The 10,813-nt window shown below is 45.6% G+C and overlaps 1 protein-coding gene across 1 annotated transcript in view; it reads right to left on the bottom strand.

Annotated features, from left to right (window-relative positions):
- LOC118026262 (phosphoserine aminotransferase) overlaps positions 1–10,813 on the bottom strand; it is a 28,275-nt gene that overhangs the window by 16,422 nt on the left and 1,040 nt on the right. Inside the window, exons 2-6 of the mRNA XM_035029004.1 lie at positions 8,315–8,375; positions 7,220–7,289; positions 3,744–3,949; positions 2,776–2,948; positions 595–764 (exon numbers count right to left, since the gene is read on the bottom strand). Of these exons, the coding sequence (XP_034884895.1) occupies positions 595–764; positions 2,776–2,948; positions 3,744–3,949; positions 7,220–7,289; positions 8,315–8,375 (680 nt within the window). The remainder of the gene's footprint in view (positions 1–594; positions 765–2,775; positions 2,949–3,743; positions 3,950–7,219; positions 7,290–8,314; positions 8,376–10,813) is intronic.

Consider the following 10,813-nt stretch of genomic DNA (forward strand, 5'->3'; position numbering starts at 1 on the left):
GGTGTCACAAGATTTTCCCAAAATATCTGAGACCAGCTGTTAAAAGATCATGGGGGGCAGGGAAGCCTGGCTCCCCCTGAATGTGCTCCAACACCCTTTTCTCACTTGGCTACCGGGAAGCCAAGCTTACAAGACACCTGCAGATTGGGTGAAAAACCGGAAGGGTGTTTTTTCCAAGCCAAGATGTTCGCTGCCCCGTGGCCAGCTTTGGGCAGGCCCAGCAGGGCAAGAAAAGCAAGCCGGGGGAGGCCTGGCCTTTCAAAGTCCTTTTCCAAAGCTTCACAGGTTGTTTGAGATACAAGCCTGCCACTTCATTTGCAGAGAGCTTTTGGGTTAATGGTGAACCACTAAGGCTATCGAGATCAAACAAAAACACCACCCCAAAAAGAAAGGGCAAGAGAAACTGATCTAACAGTGCGCGGAAGGTTAACAGGGAGAGACGAGCTGGGCAGAGAATCCTGATAGGATGTCTGAGCTATGAGGTCACTGTTCATGAAAACACGCTCTACGTTAAAAAGCTACCTCCCTCTGTTTCAATGGGAAACGGTGAGAACCCCTCCGGCAGTCCCCCGAGCCCTGCCCCCCAGAGTTCACCTGAAGCATGGAGGCGTGTTGTACAAGGAGCTGTTCCCAGCCTGTACTTTGTATTCCAGGATCGAGGGGCACTCTTGGAGTGCGAACCCCAGCAGGTCGTCGCGGATGATCACTACCGTGACCCCAGCAGAGCCCACGTTCTTCTGCGCACCAGCAAAAATCACACCAAACTGAGAGAGAAGACACGCTGTTGTAGATACACGTGGTCATTTTTCATACATGTAGTCCAATTTCACCATCTCTTTCCAAAGTATGAAGAGCTGATTCTATTTCAGTGCTGCTCAAAGTGCATCCCATTCTCTAACGGCATCTCCATCTGGGACAGCAAATCAATCCTCCCGAGGTCCGAGGCCTGAAGGTTACGTATGCGCCTGGTCCTTCTCACCAGCAAGGGGCTAGTCCAAGCATCACTATAAAGATCTTATACATATTCATCTTCGCTCTGTATACCTCCTTTCTACACCCAAACCAGTTTTTAAAATGAGGCTGCTGGGGTGCCTGGGTGGCTCAGTCGGTTAAGCGTCTGCCTTCAGCTCAGGTCATGATCTCAGGGTCCTGGGATTGAGTCTGCATGGGGCTCCCTGCTCCGTGGGGAAGCCTGCTTCTCCCTCTCCCACTCCCCCTGCTTGTGTTCCTTCTCTCTCTCTCACTCAAATAAATAAATAAAATCTTAAAAAAAAATAAAAATAAAATCAGGCTGCTAACTGTTCTTGGTAACCAAAAGAAACAGTTTTTAATGCATTCATGTTTATATAAAGGGCAGTCAGAAGATGACGAGAAATAATAGACAAGCTACCGGAGAAGAAATTTTAACAAACAGAAATTAAGCTAAAGTTCCTTTAAAGGAACTTCAGAAAATGTTCTCGTATAAGACGCACAGCCCTCTCCCATCTCCTCTCGTGAAACCTTTCTAAACAGCGAATTGCATCCCAAGTGCGAGGAGGAAAGGCAGTCTGGCCTGCTAGGGAGTATTTCACAGTTGGCACTGTTGAGAATTGCCAATGCATGGCAACTGGTAATAAAAAGCAGGCTATAAACAGAATGTGGTAGAACCACCCAATGGAATATTATTCAGCCTTAAAAAGGAATGAAGTCTGGGGGCGCCTGGGTGGCTCAGTCATTAAGCATCTGCCTTCGGCTCGGGTCATGATCCCGGGGTGCTGGGATGGAGCCCCGCATCGGGCTCCCTGCTCAGCGGGAGGCCTGCTTCTCCCTCTCCCACTCCCCCTGCTTGTGTTCCCTCTCTCGCTGTGTCTCTCTCTGTCAAATAAATAATAAAATCTTTAAAAAAAAAAAAAAAGGAATGAAGCCTGACACCTGTCATCGCATGAATGATCCCTGAGCGCATTACTCTAAGTGAAATGAACTTGACACAAGAAAACAAATATTGCATTAGTCCCCTTATGAGATAGCTGGAGTAGTCCAATGCAGAGAACGGAGGCTCCCAGGGTCTGGGGGAAGGCTGAGGACTTACTGTTTCATGGGCAGAGTCCCACTCTGGGAAGATAAAAAGTTCTGGAGAAGGATGGTGGTGATGTTTGCCTGAAAGTGTTAATGTACTTAATGCCCCTGAAGTGTACACTCAAAAATGGCTAAAATGGTAAGTTTTATGTTATATATATTTTACCATAATATTTTTTTTAAAAAGGCAGGCTACCATTTAGTGCGTTTGTTTCTAAACGCTTTACAGATATTATGCCCCCTCGCTGCATGCACCTGAGTGCACTGCTCCCCTGCCCGCCTTGGCGGGCCACCTAGATGGTCTCTGTGTCCTGTTGATTCTCTTGGAGTTGAGGTGGGCTCAAGGTAGGGTGGAGCTCCTTCAGAGATCCCCCGAGCTTGGGTCATCTGCATCCTCCCCGGAAGTCAGCAAGCTACTCCCAATGTATTGGCCAAAACATTTCCTAAGAGGGACCCTCAAAGGCAGATGAATTCCCCAAGGACTCCAGTGTGACTCCGTGAGGTAATCATTAACACAGGGTGGAACACATCGAGACTTACACGCTCCAACAACCCACAATAAACAAGCAACTGTTGGCCTGGGCACTGTGAATTGTCTTGGCTTCAGGGTTTCTGCTGGCCCAAGACATTCTGTGCCTTTCCTTGTTCTCGTATTTCTTAAAATGCCCTTACAAAATCCAAGACACTGGGGTTCCCCCACCAGGCCCTTTTACGCTCTACCTTGGAAACATCCACCGGCTTGGATAGGAAGTTTGAAGACATGTCGCAAACCAGCACGGCTCCCTTGACGTCAGGGATGAAGTCAAACTCCACTCCGTGCACGGTCTCGTTGGCGCAGTAATACACGTAGGAAGCGTCCGGGCTGAGGTTCCAGGTGCTTGGATCTGGAATTTCTATCACAGAAGAAAAGGTGGAGAGTCTGCGTTTTCATTCCTCTTTCCTTGTGTAGATGGGAATGACCAGGAATGACAGCCCTCCCCTAGCCGTGAAAGGCTGATTCCAAAGTCCTCCCAAGTGACACCACCCTATCCATCTTACATTATAATCCCCATCAACAACCTAAAAGGATGATCCATCCCATCCTTTTGACGGTTCCTGGGGGCAACTAATGGTATGGTGGATATTTGGTATTTTTCCTATTACCCAGTACCCATCCATCCTATGTCCACTGAGTTCCTTCTTGGGGCCCCAGCCTCTCCAGCTCAGCTCACGTAGTTCCGGTGTAGTCAATTCCACCTACAGCCACATGACACAGGAGATGTGAGGCTGTGATGGAATGCTTGAGCAAAGGCGTTGAAACTTGGGAGAATATAAGGTCAGGAGCATCTTCTAAAAGGGAAGGGACAGCTTTCCTGACTGTGGAGCCATTATAGAGGAGACCTGGAGAGACACCAGGACCTGCAGACATTGTTGGGGGCCCTTGATCAAGCCATACCTAAAGCCAACCCAGCCCATAGGCTTTTCAGCTGAGTAAACCTATGAATATTCTTTCTGCAGCAGCCAGTTAGTAATCTTAACAAGTAAGACCGTCCACTCTAAATGGAATCAAATCAGCTACCAACAAGAAGGAATTAAAAACTGCAGGTTGCCCTGGGCAGGGGTAACCTGATATCTGAAGAGGGACCACCCACCCGGCAGCATTTGTCCACATTTCATTGTCATTGTGCAACTCAGATCCCAGCACTTACTCGTGTAACTCCCAAGTTTGGGGTGGACGATATTCACAGTCCCAAACTTCTTGGCTTCTTCTGCAGCCTTGGCTGACCAAGATCCTGTCACCACATAGTCGGCACACCTTCCTGCTTTCCAGCCAATCAGGTTTAAGGGGACAGCACTGAACTGGCCAGACCCACCTCCTTGCACAAAAATCACCTTGTAGTTGTCTGGAACGGCTCTGGGCAGAAGCGCGGGAGACAGTAAACAGAGACACACAGGGTCAAAGAAAGAGAATGAGCAATGATCTACCAGCACTTTACCTTGGGTGGATATACCATAAGAAATACAGTAAAGTCCCACCCCTGCTTCACCTTCCCCAGAGCCCTTCCTTGGGCTCTGTGTGGAAGCCTATGGGTACTGTTTGGAGGGAACCTAATAACACCCTGCTGTTCCTGTAGGGAATCATCTTGCTACCACTCAGTCCACACAGTTCAAGGGTAGCCAACTCTGGCTCCAGCATGAGCACATGACCCAAGCTGGCCAGTGGAGTTTGGTTCTGGGACCTTTGCTCAAACTTCTGGAAAAGAGGAACGGTTTCTACTGAGGGAAAGAATAAACCAGCTAATCCTACAACCACCGGTGGCCATCTGGTGAAGCCAAAACATCAAAAAGCAAAGCCAGAAAATGGAGGAAAAGACCTTCCTGGACATCACCTGACCTCCTAAATCCCTCCTGCACTTTACAGTTACACGAGGTAGTACGTTTTCTCTTCTGCCAAGAGTTGGGCTTCCGTCACTTGCAACCAGAAATCCTAAAAATAGACATGTGCTGCTCCATGCTATGAACCAAGTGGACACTTGTAAAGGATCTTAGATAATGTGTTAGGCCTAAGCACGTAATCACATACCGACAGACATCGAGATTAACAGTGAAAACTTTTTGACTCCAGCGTAGAAAATTAAGATGTTTGCTGAAATGGCTACAGGCAGTAGGAGAAGGCCAGCTCCAGAGGGACTAGGCCATGGAAACTGGACCCCAGCCTTTGAGGAAGCTCAGAGCTTGGGAACAGGTACACAGATCCAGCACGGAGGTGTTCAAGTACCAAAGGGCAGGGCAACATGAGAGGGTCCTGGGGAATGGGTGGTGTGAACCATATCTGCCTGCAATCATCCAGGGCTTGTAGGCAGCTCTCGTTAAGAAGCTCTAAACATGAGGTCTCGGCAGCTGGGAGGACTGGTAGCCCAAGGCAGGGTTCCAGGTTTATGTTATTCACATGCCAGATAGATAAGAAGGCCAACACCTGGATGGAAGGACACGAGACAGAGGCCCAGGGGTACAGGGGTACAAGGTAGGAACTTGCTTAGGAAACTAAAGGATAGGCCCAGAAATTGAACTGGGAGTCCAGTCCCAAGAGGCTTGCAGCCATGCAGGTCAAATGCCACGTCTTCTGGGCCGAGGTTCCAAATACCTGTTCCATGAAGGACGGGCTTGTGCGGTGAACATGACCTGGGACCCAACGGGCAGACCCCATGTGTGCAGCCAAGCAAATGATGACTGGTTCTGGCCACTCACAATGCAATGGGTTCTAGTGCTCCTCACAAAAATGGCACCAGCCTGCCCTCTTTGAAGCATCTTATCAAGACAGTTTAAAAGGAAAGTAATAGTTGGTACAATTCCAATCATGTTAATGAAATCATGCAAACTTGGACCCTTAAAATGTTAACAATAATTACTTCTGACTGGTGGGGTTATGGATAATTCCAGGTTAATTTGTGACATTCAGTTTTTCCTAAACTTTCGACCATGAATATGCACTAGTTTTATGAGCAGAAAACATGGGTTTGTTTTTTTTTTTTTCAAGATTACCATATTCTTAACGTTTTTGTGAATATACTTAGATAATATATAAATCTCTCCTTTAAATAGCAATCTATTGAAGAGTAAGGTTTCCTCTGGGTAAGGAGAGTAGTGCAGATAAGCTAGGAAGGATCATTTGAGAAGTTCCGGAAGTGAAGAACTCTTAAAGTTACCCAAAAAGTCGGGGCGCCTGGGTGGCTCAGTTGGTTAAGCGACTGCCTTCGGCTCAGGTCATGATCCTGGAGTCCCTGGATCGAGTCCCGCATCGGGCTCCCTGCTCGGCAAGGAACCTGCTTCTCCCTCTGACCCTCCCCCCTCTCATGTGCTCTCTCTCGTTCTCTCTGTCTCAAATAAATAAATAAATAAATCTTTAAAAAATTACCCAGAAAGTCTGTTAAAGATGAAGTTTCTGAAGAGATTCTGATTCAGCCGAGCTTGGTAGGGCCCTGCACCTGAATTTTTTTTTTTTTTTTTAAGATTTTATTTATTTATTTGACAGAGAGATAGAGAGAGAACACAAGTAGGCAGAGAAGCAGGCAGAGGCAGAGGGAGAAGCAGGCTCCCCGCAGAGCAGGGAGCCCGATGCGGGGCTCGGTCCCAGGACCCTGGGATCATGACCTGAGCCGAAGGCAGCCGCTTAACCGACTGAGCCACCCAGGCGCCCCGCACCTGAATTTTTTAATACTTGCCCCCAGCTAGGTGGTTCTGACAGGTGGTAGGAGGCCCATCTTTTAAGAACCAGTGCCTGACCAAGATGACCATTTCTTTGTTATTTAAATCCCTTTTAAGCCTGAAAAATCTTTCCTAGATATAATGATTTCAAATCTTTGGAAACACCACATAAAATAAAAACACACAGGGGCGCCTGGGTGGCTCAGTTAGTTAAGCGTCTGACTCTTGATTTCCGCTCAGGTCATGACCTCAGGGTTGTGAGATTGAGCCCCAACTGTGGCTCCACACGGGGCATGGAGCCTGCTTAGGATCTCCCTCTCCCTCTCTAAAAAAGTAAATAAATAAAAATAAAAACACAAAAGCAGAATGGGAAACAAGTAAAAACCATTATGTACTAATGGAGTGAATTTGGGAGAAATCTTCAAAAGATTATTTTTATTTTTTTTTTAAAGATTTTATTTATTGGGGCGCCTGGGTGGCTCAGCCGTTAAGCGTCTGCCTTCGGCTCAGGTCATGATCTCAGGGTCCTGGGATCGAGCCCCACATCGGGCTCCCTGCTCGGCGGGAAGCCTGCTTCTCCCTCTCCCACTCCCCCTGCTTGTGTTCCCTCTCTCGCTGTGTCTCTCTCTGTCAAATAAATAAATAAAATCTTTAAAAAAAAAAAAGATTTTATTTATTTATTTGACAGAGAGAGAGAGCGAGAACAAACAGGGGGAGTGACAGGCAGAGGCAGAGGGAAAAGCAGGCTCTCCGATGAGCAGGAAGCCCGATGCAGGGCTCGATCCCAGGACCCCGGGGGAATCATGACCTGAGCCGAAGGCAGTCACTCAACCAACTGAGCCACCCGGGTGCCCTAAAAGATTATTTTTAATTATGAAATATTCTTAACACACAGCAGAGTAAATACCGTAACAGACACCCACACATGTGGTTTATCAAACAAGAGTAATGACTTCGGTCTTTAAAATTTTTAACTTACAACAATTCCCGCACAAGATTCTCTGTGTTGTTAATAATCTTGGCAAAATCTGATGACCTGTGGCTCATTTCTGTGGAAGGAAAGATAAATAAGAAAAAAAAAGTTCCCGTTTAAAACCAAACACACAGAAGTAACTTTAGAAGTAGCTACACAATTTGCAAATAAAATAATAAAGGGAAATTTTGGTTATTCTATACTCAAATTGTGGGCCAAGGCTGACTTCGTTTAGGGGAAAAATCCAAACTGATTTTCAAATTGCACACATTTGAGACTTACGGTCACAGCGGAATGATTTTTCAAGTGGCATACTCATTGAATGAGCCATTTACTAATTCATCCTTCCATCTCTATGATTTGTCACATCCTTCTCACGAACATGAAACCATGGTGCAAAGACTGCCCCGTAGAAACAACAGCACAAATTTCCACTCTGCGGCTCTCACTGCGCAGAACCCAAGTTTAGTCCCCAAACCCACAGGAACAAAATTGAATAGCAGTGAGCACACAGTTAACCTTATGATCCCTTCATACTATGCGGCCTCAGCCTTGGGAATTCCCAAACAAAGAAAAAGGAAATTAAAATTTAAAAAGTAAATTTAAAAAATGCAAAGGGACCCTTCCTCAACGATAAAGGAGAAACTTAATGAAATTATTAAGGCGCAAGATTTTGAGCAAAGGCTTATAGACTTTTAAACTTTTACTCAGTTCATTTTTAAGTTCCGTAAAAGCTTTGAAACGAATGGGAGGCAAGACTGCAGAGGTTTGGAGCCTGTGATACACCTGTTTGGCATCTTCTGATCTCAGATGCCAATGGAGCTCCGTGGCAGGACCCTGCTCAGCGGAGAGCCTGAGTCTCTCTCTCTCTCTCCCTCTGCTGTTGCCCCACCCTCATGCTCCCTCTCTCGCAAATAAATAAATAAATAAAATCTTTAGAAAAAAAACTGCTTCTATCAAACATGCCACCAAAGTTACTAAAATTTAAAAATATATCTACAAAGGCCTAAAGGGAGACCGAGGCGAAAAATTCGAGGCTTGATGCATTTTCATCAGTTCCCTTTGGAACCTGGATATTCAGAGTCAAAAAGTAAATCTTACCAAGAACACTAATCCCAATTCCTTTGTAGTCTAATAGTTCTTTTTGTATCTCTAACAATACCTAGAAAAAATAAAAGAAAATAAAATGATTCGAATATTCGGCACAGAGCTCTCCCTCTGGACATCAGACCAGCGAGGGGGGCCACCCACAGAGCCTGTGAGGTCTGGAAGCTCCTGTACCACGGCCAATCCCCTTCCTCCCACCCAGACTACAGAGCCCTACTGATGCAACTTACACACACAAGTGTGAAATTATGTAATGCGATTGATGTGAAAATACAGTTTTCCCAAAGGCACGAATTTACTTAGATATAAAACTGACAATGAAAAAAACCCACCAAACCTTTATTTATTTTTTTTTTTTAAGAAGAAAGAAAGTCCTATCAGAGATGAATGCTCAAGTGTTTTTGTGAAATGACATGGTATCTGGGATTGGCTTTCAAATACTCCGGGGGCGCCTGGGTGGCTCAGTCGACTAAGCGTCTGCCCAGGGCTCAGGTCTTGATCTCAGGGTCGGGCTCCTTGCTCAGCAGGGAGTCTGCTTCTCCCTCTCCCTCTGGCCCCTCCCACCGCTCCTGCTTGCTCTCTCAAAAAAAAAAAGGAAAAATAATCCGGGGGCAGGTGCGGAGAAAGAGGGTGTGGACGGGAGCGACAACAACACTGGCAAAACGTCCACAGAAGTTAAAATCCTCAGAGATGGGTCCATGGATTCCCCTGTCTAGCTTTGTGTCTGTGAGAACAGCCATGACATGAAAAGAGAGGGGGGGAAGCTCTAACAACGTACACAAAACAGGTGAGACAAACCCTCTGTTAGAAGCATCTTGCCGGGCGCCTGGGTGGCTCAGTCGGTTAAGCGACTGCCTTCGGCTCAGGTCATGATCCTGGAGTCCTGGGATCGAGTCCCGCATCGGGCTCCCTGCTCGGCGGGGAGTCTGCTTCTCCCTCTGACCCTCCCCCCTCTCATGTACTCGCTCTCTCTCATTCTCTCTGTCTCAAATAAATAAATAAAATCTTAAAAAAAAAAAAAAAGAAGCATCTTGCCATCAGAGATTTCCTTGAAAGAGGCTAAATCGGATGTCATAAAACAATCTAAACTGGATTGCAATTTGTCTGGGAAAAAAAAAAAACATTTTAACAGTAAAGAATTAGACAAAAGATCTCCCTGGCAAGGGGGAGTTAAGAATTTGTCTTGTTGGGGCGCCTGGATGGCTCAGTCCGTGGAGCATGTGATCTTGATCTTGGGGTAGTGAGTTCAAGCCGGGTAGAGATTACTTAAAAAAATAAATAAATAAAAGTATCGGTCACCGGTTTTGCAAACTACGGAATGATTATTAGCACTGGCTGATTAAAAACACACTTAATGAATCCTTTCTTTAGTGAACACAAACAGATAATAAAATCATCTTTGAACTCCCGTTTAAGATGGGATTTCTCTTACAGACAGTATCCCCTGAAATGTGTTTATGATCCAAATCATTACAAAGAGTTTTAAAGACTTCTACTCAAAAAGCATGCCTCTCTACTCCAGTGGAGTTTTTTTCAAACTGCAGAATGCAATCTTGTGGGTCACATTTTTTAAATGAAATAGAACAGACGAGCGGAATAGCGGAATAGAGTACAAAAGTATGTATGTCATAGTGATTTAGGCTAAATACTTCACAAGGCTTTAATTATAATTATATGCATATACTTTGTCATTTTGTAAAATATATTTTTCATTGTGGTCACAGTCAACAATAAAGTTTAAAAAGTTTCTCTAATCCTTACAATAAAATTAAATCAAAACTCATAAAAAGCAACATCTGCCACTTCCTCCCACCCCCATCCCCCCTCAGAGAGGGTATCTGAGGACAGAAATCCTCCCAAGAAAATAACAAATAATTGTATTACTAATGATAACTGCCATGATAATAAATGCATAAGAAATTGCACTGGGAGGGGCACGTGGCTGGCTCAGCTGAGATTCTTCATCTCCGGGTCCTGAGTTCGAGCCCCACAGGGGGAGAGAGTACTTTAAAAAAAAGAAAGAAAGAAATTGCACAGGGAACAAATACTCAGAAGGCTTCAAACCACGAAGACGGGACAAAGGTGAGGAGGGTACAAGAAACGTTTGCACAGCTCTAAGCAGGGAAGGAATCTCGCCTAAAACAGACTGCAGTTAAGTGGGGAAAACCAAGCGTTGTTCTTTCAGCTACTATGAGCCTGCCCCTAGGGAAGCACGAAGTCCTTTCCCTTCTAAAACTGTAAGATTCTCTTGTTCTTACAACACAGAGGAGGCTTTATCCCAGGGGGATTTCTACTCTATTCAACAAGAGATCATTGTAAAGCACTTGGCTAGGCTCCATGTTGCTACAACATAGTATCAGAGTCATTGTGGTTAGAAAAATAAAAATGTAACAGCAGTGATAGCAGCTTGTCAATCAAGGCACATCACAAACGAGCCTTCTTCACAGTTGGGGGGGCGGGGGTTGAGATGATGTGGGAAGGAGAATGGGCGTT

The sequence above is a fragment of the Mirounga leonina genome, unplaced genomic scaffold (assembly GCF_011800145.1).
Source record: "Mirounga leonina isolate KUSES-001 unplaced genomic scaffold, KU_Mleo_1.0 Mir_224, whole genome shotgun sequence".
Taxonomy (NCBI): Eukaryota; Metazoa; Chordata; class Mammalia; order Carnivora; family Phocidae; genus Mirounga; species Mirounga leonina.